Raw genomic sequence first — 25,655 nt, 5'->3', positions numbered from 1 at the left:
TTCATGTATACTTAGTGAACCAAAAACGGTTCCCCTGTGGCATCCCTCTGAAGAACCACTCTGGACCCTTTGTTTTTAAGTTTGTACTGTACACTTTTAAAAATGTTTCTTTAATGGCACGATTTCTGGTGTTTCAGATCCACTTCTTGGCCAAGCACCTCTTAATTTTGGGAAGTGCACATTGATTACGAAATTGATTCTTTGTTCTTTCAAGAGGTTCCTAATATGTGAAGAAATCATAAAGCTTTAACGTACAGTGGGGTACCTACCAGGATACTGACAAGACAAAAAAACCTGAACTTGAAGTTGGAATTTCACGAATCGTCTATTCATTATTCTTTATGGAACCCTTTACTGATCTAAATAAATTAAGGTTATTTTACTTTTTCACTATTATTATACATAATGTTTTCTGGTCTTCAAACAAAATGTAATACTGTGTTAGATAAGAGTGCCAGAGTGAACAAATATTTTTTCTTTTCTTACATTATGAATGGACACCACTATCCAACATTAACATCCAAATATATTTCGAATATGCTATAGCGGAATTTTGAATTTACTCTTGACGTTACAGTGCTTTTATTTAGTTGACCCTTTTTAAAATAGTAGTGACCAAAGAACTTGTTAATAGGAAAAAATCTTTAGACATTAATAATTAATTCGTATTTCTCTAGCTATTAAATAAATAATAAATATCCAGAGTACTCCTCAGATATCTGGTATAAATGCTAATTCGGAGTGAATTTTGTTGACGTAATATCTAGCCTGTAACTTGTGGACGGATGACCGTGATACAATTTCACACGCATGCGCCTTTGGCGGCGGCGAACCAACTGCGAGAAGCTGCGCGCTGACGTCGCGCCTGGCGGCAGGTGCGCTAATTTCCCACTGGCAGGTGAAATTATAAGTGTTTATGGTGCAGCGGCGCTCGACATCTCTGGGGTTCATGAAGTGCGGGCCGAGACATGGGGACGGTTCGTGGGGTTTTACTAATACTCTGCCTTTTTCAAGGAACTTTTGGACTTTCTTCTTCAGGTAAAACTTGATTCAGACAGAATTGGTGATACGGCTGTTGCTTTGAGTATTTGTCGACAGTGTCGCTCGCTTTATTTCCACTGTTTCTTAGTTCTTATCGATGTTCATCGATATTATGATTATTTTATGCTGTATCCCTGTATCTTTCCTTAACTCCCTTTAATCACAAGTGAACTGTTGTATGGTCGTATGTGGAGCTGAAAGAATGGCATCACTGCAACTCAAAGACCCCTGCGCGGAGCCCATTACCTCCTTTGTAAAGAGATCTTGTGCCCATCTGGAAGTGCTTTAAATCTTTGTCGTGTGGCTTACTAGTGTGTTTGGTAGAGTGGGACAGGTGATGTTTCCCCAAGAGAAAAAAAACAAAACTCAAGTTTATTAGAGGAGACGACTTTTGAATTTGAAAAATACGAAGGTGGTGTGCCTCAAGTCCTATAGCAATACATAAACACCATCCCACAATCGAACTTTTTAAAAGTGACAGAGCGTGTTCAATCAACCGGCCTTTCTGTTTGTGCAGTCGTGCTTTTTAACAATTTGAAGTACAAAATTGACTTGTTAACCTAAGGAGTGCATACCCTAGTGTGCTGTTGTGTCTCTTTCTCAGCTTGTACCAGGGATATGTGATTTCATCTTTTTTTCTGATGGTTTCTGGGCCCACCTATGCAATTTGGGATTAGGTGGGTTTCTTATCATTATTGGAAACTTAAAGGAGGCTGTGGTGAGGATTCAGACTGTCATGTAGGTGACTTGCCTGTAGTGAGCACATTTTTGAAACCTGTGGTCCAGTTGATTTCTGCAAAGCACACTTTTTGTACAAGATGGTGTCAGTAGTGTACTCAAATACAGATGAAGTGAATGCCTGTTTTGATTTTTGATATGTATTAGATTAGATAGGCTAGAAACTTGAGTCTGTAACGAAGTACAGCTAAATAATGAATGTAAAAAAGTACAATTACTAGTATGTCTAGCACTGAAAAGTAATGTTGAAGCAGAAAAAAACTGTCACAGTGGTTCTTCCTATTATTATCTACCAGCTGGATACATTTTTGGTTTATATTTGATGTAATCCCTGTATGAGTAAAAGCTAGTATAGCAGCTACCTGGGCTTGTATTCTCATAGCATAGCTTGTATTTAACCAATAGATATACTAGACATGACAGAAAAAAATGTAAGGACATTTGCCACCTTAGTGTTCTTGGTTTTTAAAATTCAGACCATTTAGTTCACTGCTATGTTTATCTGGCAGTGATCCCATTGTAATATTCTCTTCATCTCACTTAGTATTTCAGCGTCTGCCACTATTGGAAGACTCCGGACTGTTTTGATATTTTGTGTAGGTTTGGTTCAAAATAAAGAAATATTATCAAACAGTCTTCAAAGAGCACACATCATTTTGTTGGAGGGGCTTGATCTCTCAATGTAAAGTCTTATGGTTTCTGTTAACTTTTATAATATGCTTGTTCAAATTCTACCCTCCCCTTTAGACTGTTTTGTACTGATTTGCTTTGTTAGGAATTTGTATACCCAACTTGTTTGTCTAATTTATTAAGATTTAATTACTGTTCTGCCTTTTTTTTCTTTTGTGTATGAAGTATACCTAAAGTGTGTATCTGGCTGTCTTTATTTTTAAAGTTATATTATAAAGTGAGAGTCCCTTAGTCATAAAGTGGCTCTCTGACTGATACTTTTGCACAGAAGGGTGTTCAGATACATTCTTTTGGTCATGTAGGCCAAATGATTGTGGGAATGTCTGGCATGTCAGTTTGGCTGTTGTGTGGCCATGTCTGGTGCTGTAAGCGATGCAGATATCTGGGTTTCTCTTGCTTTTCTGTTAACAGCAGTAGATTGGTGACCATACCCTTGGAGCTAAGATAGGAAAACCACTTGGATCTGCAGCTACTGAGCTGACTTATTTTTCTGGAATTTGTAATGCTCACATAGTAAGAATCTATATCAGATTTTATATTTTGTTCTGCCATGGCGATCTTGGTGCCAAAATCCTTTACAGGTACAATATGTAACATAAATGTTCTGAACATTCCACTTTAGGTGTTTATCGTGGTACAGTTTACTTAAAGCTAAACCTGTCGTCGTCTTTTAATGCCTGGCTCCTCATCCTCGGGTGCACACTCCCTTTATACCGTAGATTTCAGTTTTGATTTTCCACCCCACTCCATCTTGTCTTTCCAGATGCGTTGTGCTCTGAAGGTCAGTGGCATTGTAATGATGAGCCATGCATCTCCAGGGGCCTCATGTGTAACGGCGTGCGTAGAACTCGCACTATAACATGGCGTAAGCACAAAAGCCGAAATGTGCTTACGCACAGAAATATCCAGATGCAGGAATCTGTGCGTACTCAGACTTCCACGTTATTCCGCTACATAAATCCCGATCAGCGTGAAAAGTAATGCTCGTGCACGCGCTTTATGTAACACCCCAACTCCTCCCAGAATTATGCCTCTTTGAATATGCAAAATAATATTAATCGCCCTTAAGCTCAGCCTTCTGTGAAAAGACAATGGGAAAAGCACAGGGGAAAATATGAGAATTTCAGTGAATACCAAGTGGAGGCAAAGGAAAAACATACTATTTGTTCAAATAAACCGTGGTATAATCAACAAAAGGAAGTTGATCGAATGACTTAGCGTGTTGGAGAAGTTTCTCAAATCGCATTGTAAATAAAGTAGCACGTTAAATGCTTTGTTTTGTATTTGATCTTCTCTGTGCTCTGTGTGTGAATCACTACTTGCTTCTTAAACCGGCTCTTTTCCTCCAACTGAACACAGAATCCATTACATTCGTGATATTACAGCTCTCGGAGTAACTAAAATACTGAGATGTATACGTGATATCATTTTCATGATGATAGGAGTTAAAGCACGTTATTAAACATGAGTTTCACGGTACAGTGATTGTGTGCGACCTTCGATGAAATAATTTATTGCAGCAGTACTCGGGGGGCGGCTCTAGGCTTGTGGTGGCACTGGGCAGAGGAAGAATCGGTGGCTCCTTCGCCCGCCAATGGCAGTAAGGTAGCTTATGCACGGTGGATGGCCACGTCCGTTGCAGACACTGCATAGCCGCCTCGTGCTCATGACACAAGCATTTAACTTTTGCCGAAATTTGTCGCTGTGTTATTTTCTCTTTGTTTTATATTCAATATATATTGGCGTAGCCGTCACTGCAGTCAGTGCTTTTCTTTCCCCAAATACCCAATCACCACATAATCAGCTCTGTAATAGAAGTTAAGCCATCTGTAAGCCAAGAGCGCCGATTCTTCAAAACGTTTAAGGAACATTGAAATATCTTCGTAGTGCATGTTTAATTATTCTATCCTTCACGACACTCCCAGTGAAGAATATAGATTATTTAAATGAAGTTAGTTTTATCTGTATAATATAATAAACATATTTTGCTGCATTTCACCTTAAAAATGATATCGTCATCAAATGTAAATACGCGTTTTATAAAGTGGCTCAGGTTGTGCGATATTATAACTATAGTGCAAGTTTACAGTGGGGTGATTGTACTTATAGGTACAAACAGTTCTACAAGGAGCAATTGATTGAGTCGTTTATAGTTCTTGGGATGATAGATAGATAGATAGATACTTTACTGTTTCTGAACCGCGAGGTCCGTACAAGAAAGACTTTGAAACGTTTTGCCGTGGCTGAGACAGCATGTCCTTGAAGCTGTATACCGATAATTCTCTTTCCTATCAGCTGCTGCTGTGATTCACACTTAGATACAGTGATATAAATACTTTCAGTGGTGCAGTGAGAGTAATATGGAAAAAGATGATCCGCTGTGGCAGCCCCTAACGGGAGCAGCTGAAAGAAGGTGCAGTGAGAGTAACCACGCTAAAGCAGTTATGGTATTTGGAATACTATGGCTATTCCCTGGACCATTATATTGTTACAAGTTAATTACAATCAGATGCATTACACTAATAAACAATATGCGGTTAGTTTCAGTGTATTTATAAAGCCGCGTCAGGAAAATAAGGTGTAACCACACAGGAACAGTAGCACTGCTTTGACGCTGGGTGCTGCCAGTCTGCAAAACCGAGCGGAGAACTTGCGTACAACAAGGTATGAGGTACCGTGGAAAAGTGCGTGGCTTTACGCCAATTGTAGGTTTTATACATCGCGATTTGAACGTGGAAATGTTCTTACGCAACATTTCTGTGCGTACGCACCGTTTATACATGAGGCCCCAGGTCACTGCGCTGTGATGGACACGGCGACTGTTCGGATGCCTCAGATGAGTAAGGCTGTGGTATGTACTACCAACTTTAGTTTTATTTTCTTAGCTGTGAAATAAATCTGACATCGCATTCAAAAGTTGTGAACAGTGAAATCTTGGATCCTTCCAGTTCCATTTTTCGCAGGTCAGCCACTGGCGTTCAGTCTGCTTGGACCAAATGTACATTCTTATTTTGATTTTATGTTGGAGCTTTTAGTTATCGATCTTTCTTGAGCTGTTTTGTTCTACTCTATTATTCTGAGTTTTTATTGTTTTCAGTAGTTTCTTGTAATGGTGCTCCCTCTAAAGGTGCTATACAAAAGGTTAAATTGTCTAATGGTTTCTCTTAAGGATTATTAGACACTTAGTAATATGAAATACCCATTTTTAGCAGGTTGGGTTTTTTAGCATCTGCTGCACATCAAAAACATGTTATTGAAAGCAAAGCAATGAATATGAACGAAGTTTAAAAAAATGTCCATTGTCATTTTACTCACATTTGTTCATTACTCCATCTTCATGGTGTACTAATTTTAAATCAAGAAGCGTGTATGTTATAAAAGTGGAGCATAATTTTGGGAATTCAATAAAGTAATGTTTTCCAAACTTGTATACTCCTCAAACAGCCTTGGTGTTCAGTTACTCCTAATCCTTTAACACTGATATTTGGTGTACTCCCTGATGACACTGATGTCCATAGCGATACATTGGTTGTCGTAGCCAATACCACACTACTCAACCACAGGTGTATCTTCAGCTGGAAGAATCCCAGCCCACCTTCTGTAACTCTGTGGGTGAGCACTGTTCAGTATTATCTCAAATTAGGGGAAAAAAATAGTTTGTTCTTAGAGGATTTGTCCAAACTGTGTTTAAAACATGGTAAGAATTCATTAGTGGAATTTTATGGAAGGCATGTTAGGCCTGCAATTGACTCTTATGCTGTTAACTGATTTTTATATTTAAAAGGTTAAGTGAGGTTTTTCTGCTTGTTTCACTTTCACTTTTTCTTGGTTGGGATTTGACTGTTTTTTTATTGCTTTTGTCTTCTCTGAAATGATTTTTGAAGTAAAATGCTGTATTTATTTCCTCCGAGTGCTTTTTTGAAAATAAAAATTTGAACATTATACTTTAATTTGCATTTTCATCCATTTTACTTTCTGGAAGAAGTACCCATCTGTCTTCCAATCCAAAAAAAAAAACAAGCTACAAATGAGTGCTCATTTAGTCAGCTTGTTTTGGTGGTCTAATCACTCAAGTGTACGATTATCTCATCCGCTTTTTTTTTTTCTGTCTTCGCCTGTGCTTGAATTGCCATTTATTATTATTTCCTCTGTTTTCTTGATTGTATTTAGTTTGAGTTTTAGTCCTGCTTTTGACAACATGATTCACTGTATAAGTAGAAAAGTTCTTCCAGAGAAATCTTCTCAATTTCTAAGAATTTTGAAGACTTAATCTATGAGGCAACTGCGGCCTTCCTTCCTTTAGATCTCCTGGAGTTGCTGTCTGCTGCTCTCTATACTGTGTCTTAAGTTGTTGTGTTTGCTCAGAATTTGATCTTTTACAGAAACAGGGTAACTGAAACTCCGTGCAATCTGAAGACCCACACAATGTAAAAAAAAAATTCCTCCGAGTTCACAGACTACGCTATTGTTACACAGGTTTTGTCAAAAGGGTAATGAGTTTTGTTCTTTGATTAAATTATTAATTGGGTGCACTTGCATTTGTATTAAGTAATTGAAGTGTAACACTTTAAGACACCATGTGAAACTGTTTAGAGATGTTGAGAGTTTTGCTTCGAGTTTCAAAGGTTTCTTCAAATTTGGTTTCTGTTGAGAATCCTTTGTCTGTTGCTTTCGTGGAGTTTAAATGTCTCTTAAACATTTTTTTCTGAAATATTAAATACTTTACCCATTGTATAAATCATTAAAGTATATCTATTCATATGTATACATTCATACATTGTTTCCACACTTCACACCACAACTGGGTTACAAACTACCACCTTGGATTACACATCCTTTCTGAATGTACTGCGTGTTCTTGTCCTGTGCTTGCTTGTTTGTGTGATTTAGTCTTGGTTGGATATGGGCTCATCTGGTGAGCGCTCCTAGTCACTCCAAATCTACACTGCAGGACACTGCAGGACAAACCCTTCATAATATTCAGGGGCTGTTCACTGTAGAAGTCAGTTTGTTTTTAGCATCCTCTGCATCTGTTGCCTGGATTGTGTTTGAACTTTGAGGTTAGTCATTTATAGGGTTGTGCTTGCTCTTCATCAGGTCCATTAGTTCTGTGTCAGTTAAATAATTATCAGCGTTGGGGAAATTGAGTAGGATTTACATGCGTGGGGTGGGAATGTGTAAGTCGGGAGAAGACTTGGTTTGTTCCTGGTGTCCTCAATATAAAATAAATTTCTGATTTAGGATGGTGCAAGTCTGAGCATATTGTGCCCACCATATTTGTATTCACTTCTTGGCTTAATCCAACTGTGTGACATTTTGTACTTTTTCCTCAATGTTCACATGCATTTCCTAGATCCTTGCCTGGTTGTCTCCCACATCTTGGTCATGTCTGTTTGGTCAGACAGTGACTCAGTGTCTTTTGGGTGAGTGTGCAGATCAGAGGAGTCATGCCCTCCTATACAAGGATTGTGTGCTGTGCTGCTGTGAGAGGTTTTAGTTTCACACAACCCTACTGGAAAAGTGGACGAAAGTGGGACTTGAAGTGTCATTGCATGTAATACTTTTCAAAACTGCTTCCAATGCTAAAGCAGTTCAATGGAAATGCATAATTGATGCCTTTTTCATTCCCTTTCCCCTAAAAGCAGTTCACTTCGACTTTCCCATAAAGTGATCTGTCTTGCACTTAACTAGATCTTTTGCTACTTAATTGTTAAGTCAAATCCTATTGTGACTTTAGACTGCCAGTTCTTTCTGTCTGAAACAGCTTCTTAGTGTTCCTTCAAGGTCATTTAAGTGGTCCCGGTAATGCTGCCTATCCATGTTAGTCTTGATCTTCCTGTTCTCATTCTGCCTTTAGTTTTCCCCTTTCTTCTCCAAGGAATTCTGTTTTCAGATCTTTGCTTAACTAGAATGGGTTATTTGGTATGGAGCACCAGTGATAAATATTAGAATAAGTGATATCTAGAGTTATGAAGCATTTAGCTCTAAGCTGTTAAGTCATTTAAAGATGTGATTTTTATTGCAGCCTGGCACACAATGCCTCTGAAATAGGCACCAGTAACACTGAATATTATGGTCTTGTTCACAAGGTGTTTAAATGCATAGAGACTTATCTGGTTTTCAATCTTGTTTTAACAGAGAACAATTTGCAGCTATTGAGCGTCGAAGATGAATCTCTTGTTCTTTGGGACATGCCGACAGGACAGCGTGATGTTCTTGTTTCCACTTACGGCTCAGCTGTTTCAATTACTTACAGTTTTGCCCAAAAAGAGTTCTACTGGGTAGATGGAATGGGCAGGATTAATGTGTATATGTGGAAGAGCAATAAAACACAAGTACTGTACTCGGGTAAGTTTATTTTAAATGGTTTTGTCCTATTTAAACCATGTTTGTTACAGAAACCGTGCAGGCCAGAATGTTTTTTCTAAAGCAGTTTTAAAGATCTTGGATTAGGAATATAGGTTAGCTGTAAACCTTAACACACACATTTAACAGTCACCTTAGTGGCTCAGGTGTTAGGACTCGGACCAAAGTTATTGATTCAGTTTCTCACTGCCGGTTCTCTGAGCAAGTTGAGCCTTGCAGTTCTCTGCCTGCTGAAAAAAAACCTGTTTTGGGATTCCAAGAGGCTGTGGATTAAGCTGATGTTACCCTACGCGACTTCTAGTCAGAGGGGATGTCAAAGTTGATACCCATAATTGCTGATCTTGTTTCCTAACAATGTTGGATTACTAGACTAAAAAACACAGGACATGTCAAATTAAATTAGACTTTGCAGCACATTTCACATTTCCAAAGTCTTGCCAGCTCGCACCTGGTGGCCAGTATCATGCTTCTTGACGGAGCCATTGCCCATGTGCAAGTTTTATGGATACTGTACACCCTATTTTGCTGCAGTCTTAGTACTTGGGGTTTTTTCTTTCCTCATCCCATTCTGTCATGCCACATAAAACACATGACAGCAGGTCCAAAACACCCACACTCTTTATTCCTTGTAGCTACATTATATGCATTTATACTTCTGACAGAGTCTTCCTCGGGTGTTAACTCTGACACACACACACACACACACACACACACACACACACACACACACACACAAACGCCCCCCCTTTGACTTAAAATTAAATAAGTTTGATTTTATTTTGTCACAGGGAGTTGCCATGACTGGCAAGCACAGGAACGTGCCACTGACTATCTCCTACTTGCTAAAAGTATGTAAATGAAGTCTGCAACTAAAAATTGTTGGAAAAGTTGTGAACTGTGACTGAGCAGTCCATTTTGTAGGCTTGGGGTTGACATTTCTACTGTAGGTTTACTTAACTCATGTATTTTATACATGTAAAGGATCAGTGTCACTGTAGTCCCAGAAAAGGTGGTGGTGATGGAGTCAGTTCAGTGGCGCTACTGCATCAAGCAAATGATTTATGTTTGAGTGTAATTTACCTTAAGATTTGAATTCCACACTTTTAAGGAAATTATGTTCATTTTAGGTGTCACAGGAGTTCAGAGTCTTGCAGTGGACTGGCTGACAGATCAGTTATATTGGATTAACCCGACAGATTTGGCTATTTGTGCCGGGGCCAGTGATGGAACTGGATTTGTGACGATTCTGGAGACGACGATGAATCCCACTGAGCTTGTTCTGCATCCACCTACCAGGTTTTCAATGGCAATGCTTTGTAATTTTGAAGTGGTTGTGGCATCCTATCAGTTTGAGAAAATTTCTCCTTGAATGTACAAGCATTCTTTTTTTTATGAACTATTTTGTGATTCTTCATAGTTTCTATAAAGAAATTGTAATGGTTTGCTAAAAACTGAATTCAGAAGTCCTATTCACAATAAGTAACTGAGTGTACAGTCTATTGTAAGGTCATTTTTTGTAAATTAAATTTTTAGATTAATTGCACTTGTTTTACTAGATGTACTAGAATGAATCAAGTGTAATTTAAATGTAAAGATTAACATAAGTCCAACTGTTAATGGCAGACTGACCTAACCACATATAAGTATGTTTTTAGGGGAAGTGTTTGCAGATTGCAATATTTCTGAATACATCACCTAGTAGTGGCTATGATCTGAAAGATTTTGGGCAGCCCATAAACAATGACATACAAAAGTTGTTATGGAAATAGTCATGTCAATACAGGAAAAAGTAACCCCTCATCCTCAAGATCAATACTCTTAAATTTACAGTTTTTACTTTTGAGAGTTTTCCTACTTCATAATGTTCCCCAGTGTAGGATATATGGTAGATGAAAGCCAGTATTGTACAGTAATACTTGAGTATAATTTCCTGTTTGTGCTTCACTACATTTTCTATCTTAAATGGCTACTTTTATTCCATATTTTGCTATTTTACTGTAATATTAAGCCAGAAAACACAAGGGCTACTAATGCACCCAATGGTTTACCTCAGTCAGTTAGGTAATATGCAGGCTTACCCTCCTTTATAAAAATTCCTATTTATGAAGAATTAAATGTGCCCCAAAAAGTACTTGTGTAATTTCATGTGTAACTTGCAGCAGCCTGCGCAGTCATTTATTTCCTCGGCTAAAGCGTCAGACACTGTACTCTGAAATCAGCCAGACAGAATCGGGCTTAATCCACAGGGAGCAGGGTAGGCAGTGTAACCAGCTGCAGCCAAAACCGTCTCAAACAGATCTGTGTGTGTGAGACTCTATAAAGCAGAGGCTATAGTCTGTTCTATGAAGAGCGTGGTGACAATTGGGCAAAATAGAATGCTGCCAACAGGGATATATTCTAATGGGCCTTACTGTCTCGTATTTAAGGCTTCAAAATGTATTGTCTGCAGCTGGTTTCCTTTTTGGCTGTGCGGAGGTCTTGTACATTCATCTGCTGTGGTCCCTGGTTCACCCACCTTGTCGCGTGTGCTGCTCATGTCTTCTCATGTTCTCCTGGTAGTCACGGCTCCAAAGCAGACAGTGAACTCGTTGGAAAACCAAAAGGCCTTCCTTTAATTGTGAGACTAGAAGAAATAGTATAGATAGAGGTTCATTAAACTTGATTTATTAAAGGCCAATGTTTAATTAGGTTTTGTTTTAATAACTAATTTTGTTAAACTACTTCTGTCAATTGTCATGTAGTTATTTGAACGAAAGTGTGGCCTGTTTTTGGGTCCATGGAACACTTAATATCTTCCATTTAAATTAATTGTAATTAAGTTAAGAAAATTCACTTTACTGAGGATTTTTCAGTACTGTATGAGCTCCTTAATAAAGCAAGGAAAGCCTGTATGCCTTTCCTATTAGCTTCAAATTGCTTTTACTTCGCTCATATTTTAATGTTTTAATGACTTCCACACACCTTATATAGGAACCTTTGACTCCTGTGTATGTGTAAAAATGAAAGATCTTACATTTTACTTCTACTTTTGACTCTTCAAAACACTCATTTTTAGGCCGGTTTTTGACCATATTTTGTGCTGGAAAGTACAAAGTGCATGCCATAGTACAAGGGTTTGCTCTTTTTCAAAAAAACTAAAAACAAAAGCTTTGTAGAGTATTCTGCTCTATTATGAAAATATAATTAATCTGATATGATATACTGTCATGCCTTCACTCATAAGGATTTTTATTTGTCATGGAGTCATTGTGCCAATCCCATTGTATCCTATACAGTGCCAGACCTACATTTTTGAGGCTTGAAATGTTATGGGGGTCTCTTCGAAACCAGCAATGAGATCTGGGTAATAAATGTTCTCATCAGGGGGGTTATTCCACAACAGATCACCACAAATTTAATTTTTTGATACATTAATAACTTTAATACTTTTTAACTGTTTTGTGTTGAATTAATGACACTAATTTTTGATCAAATTTGTAATGATTAAATGAAAGGAGTATATTAAAAGGTAAGCAACTGCTGATTTTTCAGCAATTTTTATAAGATAACAACTCCCACCACACCTGAGACTGCTAATTAAGCAGAAGCACTACCGGGGTGGAAAGTCTACGGGTATATGGCACGCACACAATTCAGGAGTGCAAGGTGAAGGGGATCAAAAAAGAAAGGTGGACAGGAGAGACGGTCTCAGGGGGCAACCCCCAACCATCTCTAATGTTTGAAGGGCATAAAGGCAGTTGTAGGTTGTAGAACCGGAAGAGTTTTTCATTTGTGTTGCAGAAAGTTTAAGAACGGTAAGATTATTAAGTAAAGACTTCCAGATTGAAGGGGTATGAGATTTCTGGTGAGAGGCTAAAAGCAACTAGGCTGTAATAGCTGCAGTCATTAAGACTTTGTTGGCAGAGAGAAAGGGAACGTGAAGAAAGGTTTGGAGGAGAAGAACTTCAGGGGACAAAGGAAGGGGAAATGAGAATGACCTACATTATTAAAAAAACCCCTTCTCATACATTAGACTCCCAAACCTGTTGAGCAATGTGGACTAAAGCTGTTTCTGAGGACAATAGTGAGTTTAGGGGCCTGAAGCTTAAGCTTTTAGTTTCATAGTAGATCTGCCCCTAGTCCTGTACCACATGTTTTCTGCAAAGCTTTTTTTTTCCTTCTGCTCTTCTAGCACCATGTTTTGGATGAATCGTGATGAAAGCGGGCAGATGTTTCTAGAAAGCGCTGCCATGGATGGGTCCTTAAGAAAGACCCTTGCTATCCTCACTGCTGAAGAGACAAAGGCGTTGACTGTCGACTCTGTCACAGGGAGACTGTTCTGGATTAGCAAATACAAGGAGGTACAGTAAACCATATTTTGTTCCCAATGCTGACTGTCCCTGCACTGTTTGAAATGTCACATTTGATAAAAATTGGTACACTCACACTGCTTTTGAGGAATGTGTTGCTTATTTTTCACCAAAATCTGCAATAAAATCCTTGGTCACTTTCACAAATTCACTCAGTTTGTGGCACTTGCTGGTAAATGTCATTAGTTTTAAAATGTATCTACAAAGCTAAAATTTACCTATTAGACATCTTTCACTTTTAAAACTGCCTGTGTTCTTGCATTAAATAGTTGTTAGTTAAATGTTGATTGTTGACCATTTGTACAAAGGTTTTTTTTGAAATTAAGAAAGGTTTGCTATGAGAAGCTGATGGTTTGGATGATTTGTAGTCCAAAGATGGCATGATTGCTCTGGACTTTAGCTTTTTAGTTCAGACTGTAATTGTAGAATAGCCCAAGAGCAAATTTTAATGCCATTCGATGCACTGGTCATTTCTTCACCCATCCATTTTCTAAACTTGCATAATCCAAGTTTAAGGTAGTAAAAGGCCACATCTTGTTGCTGAGGTACTGGGGATCTGGTTGCCCTAAATGGGCTCTATTGCACTGAAGAATATAGTCTTGCTTGCTCCCACGTGATATTACAGTGGGCCAGTTTAGCGTTGCCAATCAACCAGCCTAGATGTCTTTAAATGTTACAAGAATACAAAACCTCAAAACATTTCAAACACTGGCAGTACTTGCACCCCTGTTAACTGATAACATCATAGAAAAGGGAGGGCTTTTGTTATCCAGAACTCCGGCAGTTACCACAGTGCAAACGTCCAAACTGGGATTGGTTATGGTGTGACTTGATCTAATTCTTGGCGTAGTTGGCAGGATTTGCACTATGAATTGAGTGCAGTGGCAGTGCTGCACAAAAGACAAGGGATGGGGGTGGTCTGAGTGAAAGAGATGACTCTGCTGACATCACCAGGAAGTGGTCTCCTTGCAGTACAAGGCTCTCCCTGCATGTCTGATCATAGGAGATCTCCTAATACCTATGGCATAGAAGAGAGAGATGCTTCTGATGGCCTTTGTAATCCAAATATCATAACTGGCCACTTACAATTAACCCATTGTAAATGTTTGAACTGGGATGCACTATGGTATGTAGGCATACCATAATTTAGGTAAAAAATTGTACATCAGGCACAGTTTACAATCAACATATCCAGAACAACAAATGAGTTGACTCATTTCTTGTAATCTTAGGGGTGGGGGGGATTTGAATTCTGTCTGAGGAATGTTTCAAGAATAGTTTAGAATTTGGCAAGAATTTTATAAATGTTATGAAAACGGCATGCCAGATCTTTGCTTGATCTTTTCTGTTTTAGTACATATTGTAATATAGAGGACAAGATCAAAGTTTAGGGTCAAGGTGAAATAACTGTTTAATAGTGAGCTTATGGAAAGTGTTGCATTGTTCAGCAGGAAAAAATAATTACATGTAACAAAAGTGTGCATATCACAATGTCAACATAAATACCATAGAAAAGGTTTGTCTAGTGTCCACTGCTGTATTGATGTCGATTTAGTACATGTCTGTTAACAACTTGCAGCCTAATGTTGAAATCAAGACAATAAAAACATGTTGTTTTTTTTTTAGCACTTTTTGTTTGTTCAGGTGAGGTAACATGTCAGTGTCCGATCTGCACGATGAGCACAGCATTTATTGTAGACTACAACAGCACAAGGCTTCATGACTGCCATATTTTTCCTGACATTATAATGTAGCAACTGTCAATGAAACGTTGCTTAGGGGGGCTAAAATCTTTCCACTTGATTGGAGTCATTTTGCCTTTTTTGCCCCGCACCTACTTACCATATGGTGATCCTTCTTAATGTGACAGAATTCACTAGGCATATCTTGATATTTCAATCATACAGTGCTATATGCATCAGTTTTTACTATTTGTCAGTTTCTGATTAACGATTTTCATGGTCTGCAGTAGTCCTTGATTCAGCTAATAGTTCAGTTCTAAAACTGGCTTTACTGCTTTGTGTTTTGGTTGAAGGCTTAGCCCCACTCACTAAGTTACCACAGAGTGGCAGAACAAATAGAAATTATTTGTGCAGTATGATGTTGTTTAATCCATTAGATGGAAGCATGATCTTGTACTGTGTTATTCAGGCTTAACACTGTACATTGGAATATAATGGCTATAATCTTAAGGAACAATTTGGGTTAACTGTTTGATAGAATTCACAGCCCAATAAAAGCTAGTTAACAGCAAGAAGCTTAATTTAGCTATCATTCTTTCTATCTTTTTACTTTTAGTCTATTGAAACCATATTCCTTGATGGTGGTGGACGCTTCTCCATCTTGGGTGCTTTCCCAAGGGGCACAGAAGTGCTGGGATTTGCCTTATTTGAAGAGTGGTTCTACTGGTCTGATGGAAAACAGTTGTGGCAGACTTCCCGCAACTCTCCACAGCAAAGCACAGCCCTGATGCAGTCCTCCAGTTCCTTACTGGCAATTTTTCATCCTCTTCAGCAGACAAATGGTAAGTGATACGGAGTGGAATGTAGACCGTCTAGTGAGAAATGGCATTTCCGTCAAGGATGAGTGATTAGTGGAACAATTAAGCAAGCTGGGTAAATGTGGAAACTTGACAGCCAAAGGCCAAAATAAGAATAGCATATGAAATTCTGAAAGTGCCCTTAAATATATACAGAATGGTAAATCTCTTACGATGTGGCTTCTAAACTGGAAAGCATTAACCAAGCAGGGAACTATTCGGTTCATCTATGTACAATCAAGATGTTTCTTGTAACTCTGCAGTCAGGTTTTTGTATTGTTTATGAAACATTTTTGCTGTGTAAAGTTCCTTGTGACGTACGGCATTTGTGCTGAACAGCTGACTGGATTTTAATTTAACATGAGATTTCTTGCTGGTTTCATTTTCAGCCTCTGCCTCTCCGTGTGCTAATGCTGCCTGCAGCCATGTTTGCTTGCCATCCCCTCGCAGGGTGCCTGGATACATATGTGCATGTCCAGATGGGATGATTCTCCGCTCTTCTGGTAAATGTGAAAGTAAGTCATCCTTTGAGTCCTTGAAATATAGAAAGAATATTTCTCCTAATTATACATCTTTATGTAAATGTAAATTATTTATATTTTGTACACTATTTATTCATTATTCTTAATTTAATTTGTTTCTCTTTGCATGTAGCTAATTCATTGACATTCTGTAAAGCACTGTAAAGAGCTGTATCTTTGTATGAAAATATGCTGTTGAAATGTTGTTTTGATTGTTCTTAGTGGTTTGTGAATACTAATGCCAACTTCATGTTAAGTTCAGGTCATATTTTGTACAAATGTTTGTTTCTGTTAGAAACACAAACATGTGGAATTAACTACCAAGCAGTGAGATGGAGAGTAGGGCTTTGATGTGATGAATGGCCTGTTCTCACAACTTTTTTATGTTATAATGTTGTTGCTAAAAATCCTCAAGCAGTAAACAGAAGTGTAGAATTTTTTTTTTAGAAAAATTCTAAAGCAACACTTACCATACCTGCAGGCCAACTTTGGTCCACTTGGATGTCTATAGGAAATAGGTTTTGAAAATGTTAGTCTTCACAGATAATTAGTTTTATACCTGTGTAGCACCCCCTTTGCATTTCCTGAGGGTGCTGACCGGAGTTCCTTTAAATATAACACATCACTTAATTAGCCCAGGAGTCCAATTAAAAACAGAAGCTGGTTGGAACAAAAACCTGCAGCCACAGGGGGGCCACAGGACTGAGTTTGGGAAACACTGCCTCAACCTGTCTGTGCTCCAAATTTTACAAATATCCGTCGACTATTGCCATCTACCGTGATCTGTTAAGTCACCTTGGATAAATGTGTCCGCTAAGAGGATATGTAATAACTATTAAAGCACAAGAATGATGGAGGAAATCAGATGTGTACATTCCCAGGGCCATCTATTATGTGTTATACCAGTTCAGTGAAGTGTAAGACTCTGCGGATATTAATATGTGGACCTACTGCTCAAGTTTACTTTTTATTTTACTGAAATGTTTATCCCATGGAAATTGCAAAGAACTGTTTGCACAATTCTTATTTCTTTTGTCCTGGTAGCTTTTGTACTAAGGGTCAAGGCGAGTCCATGCGGATTTCTAAATTGGCATCTTTGCGCTTAACGGTCTGGTCCTTGGCCAGTAGATAACAGTTGTCTCACGACTTTCTAGTTACCAGTCCACAGAATGGCGTCCATATCTCCTATATTTACAATAACTGAAGCTAATGCAGCTCTGGGTCTTTGATTCTGTGGTAGACTGAAGTGACACTTTGGCTGGCAGTCCAAATGCCTTACTGCTGATGACTGCTACCCCCATCTACCCATTCTATCGCTGTTACCATCTTATGACCTCCTACTTGTATATTGATTGCCAGACCAAGTATAACACCTGTCTACTCATCTTTAGCAAGTGTTGTGATGAGTGAGTGAAGCAGAAATGAGCTGCTGCTTGGAGAGGAATTTGAGGAGCTTTGGAAAGAAGCCAGTAGCTGAGCTGTGGCAGTTTGGTCAAAGAAACAAAATATGATCCGAGGTACTTGGGTGTCTTAAATTCTCAAATTCTGTGCTGGCAGACCCCATATGCAACAGGTTTTACTCGAAAGTTTTTTCTCCTGTCGTCGGTCATTCCATTACTTTAGCTGAGTTTCTGTACGTGTATTTTCCATGTGTCCATTCTTATTTAATAAGGTACTGGGATGTTTCAGTTCTCAAAGGAGTTGAACAGAACTGTCCATTTAGATGAAGAGGCTTTCTGGACCCTTTTTGGGTTTTTTGGCACTTAAATATTTAAATGGTTACTTATTAAAGCATCTATTTTTTTTTCCCCCCTCCCCTCTTCCCCAAACCCATATTCAGACCAGAGTTTGCAGGATGAAGATGGCCACTCTTGGCTTTCTCTAGCACAGTCCAATCTTTGGCATATAAACACATGCAGCGTTACTCCTATTAGGCAGGCATGAGGTTGCCAAATAGCCTAATGGCTTTGGCATATGGAAGGAGGACCAGAGTACCTGGAGAAATTCTTTTTATGTAGAACAGACAACCACCATATAGTGCCTAGGCTGTGATTTGAATCCGTAACACAAACTTTTAAGCTACATCTCCATTACTACATTTTCATTTCAAAACACAAACAATAGTCTGTTTTTGCCTCACATACACACCAGCTTTGGGGTCATAACACCATGATAAAGACATGAAAACTGAAGGCCTGTATGCTTTTGGAAATTCTGGCTTGGCATTTGTGGGTCTGGAGAGTTGTGGATTGGGGGTACACAAAGTTTGTGCTTATGTAGCCCTGTCCTGATTGGATTCTACTCATTATAACATTTGATTTCATGATTGGTCACCCTTCATGAAAGAGAAAATATTTCAACATTATAGCCCTAGAGGAGTAGCTTACCTTTGTGTTGTCTGTCTTGCCTGTATGCATCTAAATTGTGTTATGGGTAGTTTAAATGTTGCATGCATGTGAAAAAGATTAACTTAGCAGTTGCTACAGTTTCCTTATAAATTCCGTGGCTGGTGCTGTTGCCATCCCATCAAGGATTTTTCTGCCAATGGAGTCATGCCCTGTGAGTCAATGTCATTGTTCTTTGTATTTTTGGTCATTCTAGTGTGCATGAAAATACAGTCGTAAACTATGAAAATGCTACTGTGGATGGAGTTTTTTTGTTTGTGTAGCTCCCAGCTGCTGGAACAAGCTGCCTCCCACCCACCCCCATTTTAAGGGGCCTTTGGGACGCTCAAAGTTGAATGTAATGTTTAGTTAAGTGTTTTCCCTTTACAGTGTAGTGAGCCAAATCTTCTTTGGTGGCACAAAAGCCCTGACAGGATTCATCCCTACAGATGAGATGACAGTAGTCATTATAGATTATGCTCGACATACAAATCCTCAAACTGCCAATACCAGGGAATGGTTCAACACACCTGGATGTAAGCAGTACATGTCGATAATTCTAGCCATTCTGTGTTTAAGCCACTTTTCACATCTTAATTCTAGTCACTTTACAGAGCAAAAGACATTGAAGTGTATGAGAGAGGACATCTGGAGAAGAAATGGACAAATTTTGACTCCATCCTTGGAGGCATTGAAGGGAATATCTAAGTTCCAAACAATTCAAAATCAGTTTAACAAGCCTTTAATTAACTTTGGCAAGTAAAGGCAGGATAATTGAGTAAACAACAGCTTGGGGACTGTTTTAAAACAAGTGTTACAGGATAACGGTACAAAATGGACCATCACAGTGAAGAGCTGTAAGCCAAAATAAACAATGCACTAGTTACTCTTTGCTTAGGTACAATATCAATTAGAAAAGTATTTAGTTGTATTTTATATTTTGCTATCTGGTCATTCAATCTCAATTTGGTTTTTCCAATTGCATCATGAAAGATCATCTTTTGACCTATAAGCATGTTGTGATGGCACATTTGATAATGCAGCTCATGGATCCAGTATCTTGGGTTCAAATCGTGTTCAGTTCTGTTCTCTGAAGTTTGTGTTTTCTCCCCGTGTCTGCTGACATTTTCCCCTCCCATCCCAAAGATGTTCATGTTTAGTGGAGATTCAGCTGGCACCCTTAGCTGGGCCCACTCATATGGATAGCTTTTCAGGTACCTGATGCTGCCAGGAATAGCCCCTGGCTCCCCATGCCAGTGAATTCAGCTATTTTGAGAATGTTTTAAGTTTATTTTTTTTCTTGAATTTTTTGTAAAGGTAACGTGACATTTTATTGCAAATGTCCACTCCAGATGATTACATGAAGTTCAAGAAGCAATTTTAGCATTACCATCTCTCTGCACGTGAGTAAGGTGGCACAATGTTGAGCTGCCTCAGACTACATCCATTCTACTACATTTTATTGAAGTTTGATGGCACTCACAGATGGAATCACCAGGAGTCATTCACTAGAAGACTTTACTGGAAGAGGCAAAACCTTCATTAGTGTCTCCATAGACATATTGTACGTGCAGACCCAGTGACTACTGTGTTCAGACTGTTGATGCTCCCTTACATTGTATGCTGTTAGAGGGAGCCAGCATAGAGTGACATGTGCCAATGCCAAAGCCCAGACCAGGGGCTTCATGTATAAATGGTGCGTATGCACACACATTTTGCATACATCTATTTTCATATTCACTTTGAGATGTACAGTATAAAAACTAAACTTGACTTAAACACACATTTTCACAGCAGCCCCATACCATACATAGGCACTATTCTGCTCAATTTTGCAAATGGGCGACGCCCAGCATCAAAGCAGTGCTACTCTTTCTGGGTTGTTTCCGTTTTCTTATTCACATCCAGGACATGGGCTTTATCAAATATATGGAAGTTAATTGCATATCATTTACAAATTCACTTAATTGTAATCATTCTGTAACAATATAATGTTGCACAGAATGGCCAAACTATTCCAACTACTATAGGTGCTTTAGCACTGTTAGATGACATTGCAAATGGAAGAATTAGAAAAGAGTGCTTATTTATAGATGAACATCTAGCTTCTAAGTCACTTTCGATGTCCAAGCAAGATTATTAGTTTTGCCTTTTTATATTAGTTTTTATTTCTATATATTTTTTTTTTTCTCAAATTACTTGGAAATTCAGTTTAGTTTTAGTTTTCCTTCCTTGTGTATTTTTAGTTTTCATTTAGTTTTTATTTCACAAAAATTATTTCTATTAGTTTCAGTTTTATTATTATTAACTTGTGCTGAACAAATGTGTGCTGACTGTTGGTGTTAGAGTTAAGTTACAAAGGGTTAAAGACTAACAGCAAGAATATTCATTCAAAAACAAAAATTAGTTAATTCGTTTAGTTTTTCATTTTGTTTCTAATTTTATTTCAGTTTATGAAAATGTTGATTTTTTTAATAACTAAAATCAAAACTGAAGCTTCCTTTAACTACTAGGCTGACCCGCCTTTTAAGGCGACCGACTTTTAAGTTGACCACTTAAGGCACTTCAATATGTAGATCAATTTGATATTTTATACAAACTCATTAATTTGGTTATATTGCATTTGAGCGGTATTACTTTAATACTCGTAGTTTCTGTTATTTTTGTGATGAAATGTAAACTTTTTTTCTATATTAAGGTTACCCTTTTGAACACCCCTGATATTTACTACGCGGTGAGGCATTTGTACTCCAACATTATTTCCAGAGTCATAATTTTGTCTATTTTTCCAGCACATCACGCACAAAAACAAGGGAACGATGGGAGCACCAGAACTCTGCTCACATCATGTCGCTTCGTACTGCAAGTAGTAAGTCTGTGATAAGCGGAATACCGCTACGCTTTCCACTCGCGGGACGGACGGACAATCCCGACTGCTTTTATATAGTAAGAAAGAAGAAGAAGATATCGCACAGTCTGGAGTAGAAAATCATCTTTTACCTGGAAAAACGAAACTACAAATCCCATCGTGCACTGCAAAATGGACGGGGCGTGTGTGAAACTCCGCGCCTGCGTAGCACTCACAGGACGGAAGGACAATCCTGACCGCTTTTATATAGAAGGATAATAACCTTGTTTCCAAGAGCTATTCTCTTAGAGCTGTGTGCTGAACTGGTGCCGACTTTACAAAGGCTAACTTTGAGGTTTGAAAGTTCTGTTCAGTCAGGTTTTTAGCTACAGGAACTTTTCAACATGAACTTGCTGACCTATCAGAAATTTCACAAATATCACACCGTGTCCGCTGTATAGCATGGTGGCATCTGCTTGTCATTCCTTACACTGTGGTTCAACCGGCAAACATGAAAGTGCAATTCACGGCAACGTCCAGTTTTCCAAATGTAATTGGAGCGGAGAACTACACACACATTGTTATTGCAATGGCATTGGACAAGTTACATTAACCAGGGATGAATCACCAAAAGAATGAGCTGGCATTGCATCATCTATAGCAGGAGAGCCAATATAAATGGCAACTCTGCACAGTCACATGTGCTTTTCCATGTAGTATGGCAAAAGGCAAAGCAGTCTCTTTTGGTATAGTAAGTCACCTCAAAGAGACATGTAAAGAGCAGACAATATATCAGTTACTGTATGGCGCTCTGCACTGACGCTACTCTATAAAGGCATATATTTGCTTATGTAAATCGAAGGTATTTCCACTCTAATGTGCTACTCTATAGTCCACAGAAAGTGTTGCATTGTGCAAACATGTAGCGTGCTTCATAATATGGCACACATTTGAGACTTGCCCATATCTGGAGAGATGCGGTATGATGAATCTGACCCACAGAATGAGCAGCCAAATTGGGCAGCATTAAAACTGTGTGTAATTAGCAGAATGTAAAAACACGAAATCCGATGCAAAAATGTATTTTTTAACTAATTTGTTTAATTTGTGATCAATATCACATAGTATAGCCCTTATATTCCTTAGTTCATTGGCCACATCTCTTACAGCCTCCACTACTGCATTTTGTAACTCCAGAAAAGTGTCTGTCAGCACACAGCCAGATGGTCACCCAACAGTATACAAGGCGGAGGTGTGTGAGCACAGCAGCACCATCACCACCTGTAGTCATGTCCTTGGCATGGGGGGGGGTCAGCTTTTGTAATATTGTCTGAAACAAAATTAACATAGTGGGCTGTAACTTGCCTTTTCACGTCAACTTTAATATCTGACCGCTTATTTCAGGCACTATGACTTTCTGAGCTTGAACTTTCGAGGTTCTGCAACACGTATTCCTCCATCAGTTTCCATTTTTTGCTTATACCACTGCTTAAGCTAACAAATAGTACGTTTTTCCTTGCCTCCACTTTTATTCGTTAAAATTCTTTTCCACGTGTTTTTCACTGAAATTCTTTCCACATGCTTTTGACATTGTCTTAACAAAACACTGAATGGCAGGGATTATTTATATTGATTTGCATATTCAAATATGCACAATTTTGGGAGGAGCTGGGATGGCACTGTTGGCACATGCACGTGTGTTAAATTTCACGTTTATTGGAGTTTATAAAGGGGAAATATGTGGAACTTGGCGTACAGTACACATAGTTGTAAGAATCTGGATTTTTTTTTTGTGTGTACGCACATTTCCAGTTTTGTCCATACACAATGGTTTTTGTGTGAATTCTACACGGCATTATACATTAAGTCTCAGATGTTCTGATAGAAGATCCATCATAGTAGCTGGATGATGTGGTGAAGCATTGTTGCTAAGTCTGTCCTTTTCTCTTGGTCCATTAATATTTTCTGCTTTCCTTTTCAGTGATATTCTTAAGCAATTAGTGATCTTTTTATTTTTTTTTATTTTTTAAAATCATTAATGCATTAAATGTTTTACCTGATGCTTTTTCATTTTTAGATCTGGTAGTCCTGTATGCAATAGTAAATCATTTACATAAGCTAGAGTTCGATGTAACGGGTGTTAAAAAGGTCAAAGTCCTTGATTTACCTGAAGCCATCACCTCATTTGACTTTGACTGGAAAAGGAACTGGATCTACTGGGTTAATGCTACAGGCCAGCTGAAGAAGTTGAAACCCCAGCAGAATCAGTCAGAACTGATTCACACCCCTGTACCAGGTGAGACAGTCTCTGGGGGACATGAGACTCTGAATATTTTGTTCATAGATTTTTGGGTAGTGTACAAAATGGCCAGAGTATAATGGAGTTCACTCTGACATGACCCTTTGATGCACCCGTCCATTGCTGTAATTGCTGGACTTGTGAGGATTTTTTCCTTTCATTTATGGTGCTGGTAACAACCTCTGGGTAAAGACAAAGGGGTTTCTTAGTCTCAGTACACAGAATCGGTAGCACATTACATTTCTTATAATTCATAATTGTGAATTTCACAGGAGCACTCAATAGGATATCATGTCTCTTGTGTCAACCTGAAGAAGCCTGTAAGAACATATAGTACACCATCACAATATGCTGTTAATGACCAAGGCATATCTGAACTCTAGTACTTGCAAAGTATGAAACAAAATGTGCCTGGTAACTTCTGCCAGCTTCACCCAAGTGGTGTTTACTGTTTAAATCAGGGTGGCCCACCTTAACACAATGCCCTACCCTACATAGTAGTTCACCACTTAATAAACACTCTTAAAACTTTGTAAAGTCAACATAAACAATTTCAAAATGAGAAATAAAAGCAAAGTGTTGATTTGTAACTAAGTGAAAATTGAAGCAAGTCTTATTTCAGTCCAGGAGGCGCTATTGCTTTAAAACATTGAGTTCATTGTTAAATTTTAAGTTCAATGATTTGTTAAATTGTGAGGTTTAAATTCTGAACATCCCATTGATTACCATAAACCACTTTCAATGAAGTTACATGACAGCTTGCTATGCAGTCGCTGCCTTCTAGTCATTAAACATTAACCTTTTATGCTCCAATTGATATAAAGTAAGGATCTGGCAATTAAAAGAATTTTAGCAGCAGCATTTCTAGTTATGAGTGTATTCTGCTAAGGCAGCTTATTCACCCTTTCCCAAGCAGTGATGGGACTGCAATGTATAGCCTTGATTTAACTTCTTTAGCATTATTTATCCCCAGAAAAATGAGCCAAAAACAGTTTTCAATGTCACTTTAGATTAGGGGTCCATAATTAAGATCTTCTTACCATGTAATTACCTGTATAATTACAGAGTAACTAGGTTTTATTACATTGTATTTACTGTGTAACACAATGTAATGCTGTGGTTAAGCACTCAACTGTAATTGTTGTTCCAAAATGTATATAGATACATTGCACCAACAATCCTGACACGTTCAAAGTCAGCTAAATCACCTTTCTTCCCCATTCTGGTTCTCGGTATGAACTTCAGCAGGTCGTTTTGACAATGTCTTCAGGCCTAAATGCATTGAGTGGCTGCCATGTGATTGGCTGATTAGACATTTGCATTAACAAGCAGTTGAACATGTGTAGCTAATAAAGTGACCAGTGAATGTATATTGTGTGTGTGTGTGTGTGTGTTTATATATTTGAGCAAGATGTTGTTTCATCCACTAGATGGACGCAGAATACTGTTGAGTTATTTGGGATTAACAGTACAAAGCATATCATTGCATCATCCCGAGTATCTTTTCAGGGAGTTGCCCATGGGACTGACTGTTTGCAGACTGTAGAAAACCAATTCTTATTTGGCTGACCATTTTCTAGCCCACTTATTCAGTTTAAGGGCACAGGATGCTGGTGCTTATCTTGGCATCTCTGGGTGCAAGGCAGTAGCTAACCTTGGAGAAGATTAATCTTTGACAAGATGCACTTGCAAATATTTGGAAGCCAGAATTCCATTATTGTTCTAGCATTCATGAAAGCATGTTGTAACTGTTGTATTGATTTTCCTATGTATTGCTTCTAAAGAGTGAAAACCTTGTTAATCTGTTGACCTTTCATCATAACTGATGCCGACTCCTTAAAGTCAAGGTTTTCAGCTGGATTTTTGTTTCCTGAATATTT

At 38.4% G+C, this 25,655-nt stretch overlaps 1 protein-coding gene across 2 annotated transcripts in view; it reads left to right on the top strand.

The window, feature by feature from the left end:
- Positions 1-944: 944 nt before the first annotated feature.
- si:dkey-88l16.3 (low-density lipoprotein receptor-related protein 2) overlaps positions 945-25,655 on the top strand; it is a 117,579-nt gene continuing 92,868 nt past the window's right edge. The window contains exons 1-7 of one of the 2 annotated variants that reach the window (XM_039759604.1): positions 945-1,038; positions 8,608-8,817; positions 9,963-10,131; positions 13,007-13,175; positions 15,483-15,708; positions 16,113-16,238; positions 23,554-23,772. In XM_039759604.1, the coding sequence (XP_039615538.1) occupies positions 969-1,038; positions 8,608-8,817; positions 9,963-10,131; positions 13,007-13,175; positions 15,483-15,708; positions 16,113-16,238; positions 23,554-23,772 (1,189 nt within the window). In that variant the 5' untranslated portion in view covers positions 945-968. Of the gene's footprint in view, positions 1,039-8,607; positions 8,818-9,962; positions 10,132-13,006; positions 13,176-15,482; positions 15,709-15,950; positions 15,991-16,112; positions 16,239-23,553; positions 23,773-25,655 lie in introns of those variants that run through there. The other variant, XM_039759605.1, reaches the window with a different exon arrangement.

The sequence above is a fragment of the Polypterus senegalus genome, chromosome 7, assembly GCF_016835505.1.
Source record: "Polypterus senegalus isolate Bchr_013 chromosome 7, ASM1683550v1, whole genome shotgun sequence".
NCBI classification, from domain to species: Eukaryota; Metazoa; Chordata; class Cladistia; order Polypteriformes; family Polypteridae; genus Polypterus; species Polypterus senegalus.
This window is presented reverse-complemented; position numbering and strand designations above follow the sequence as displayed.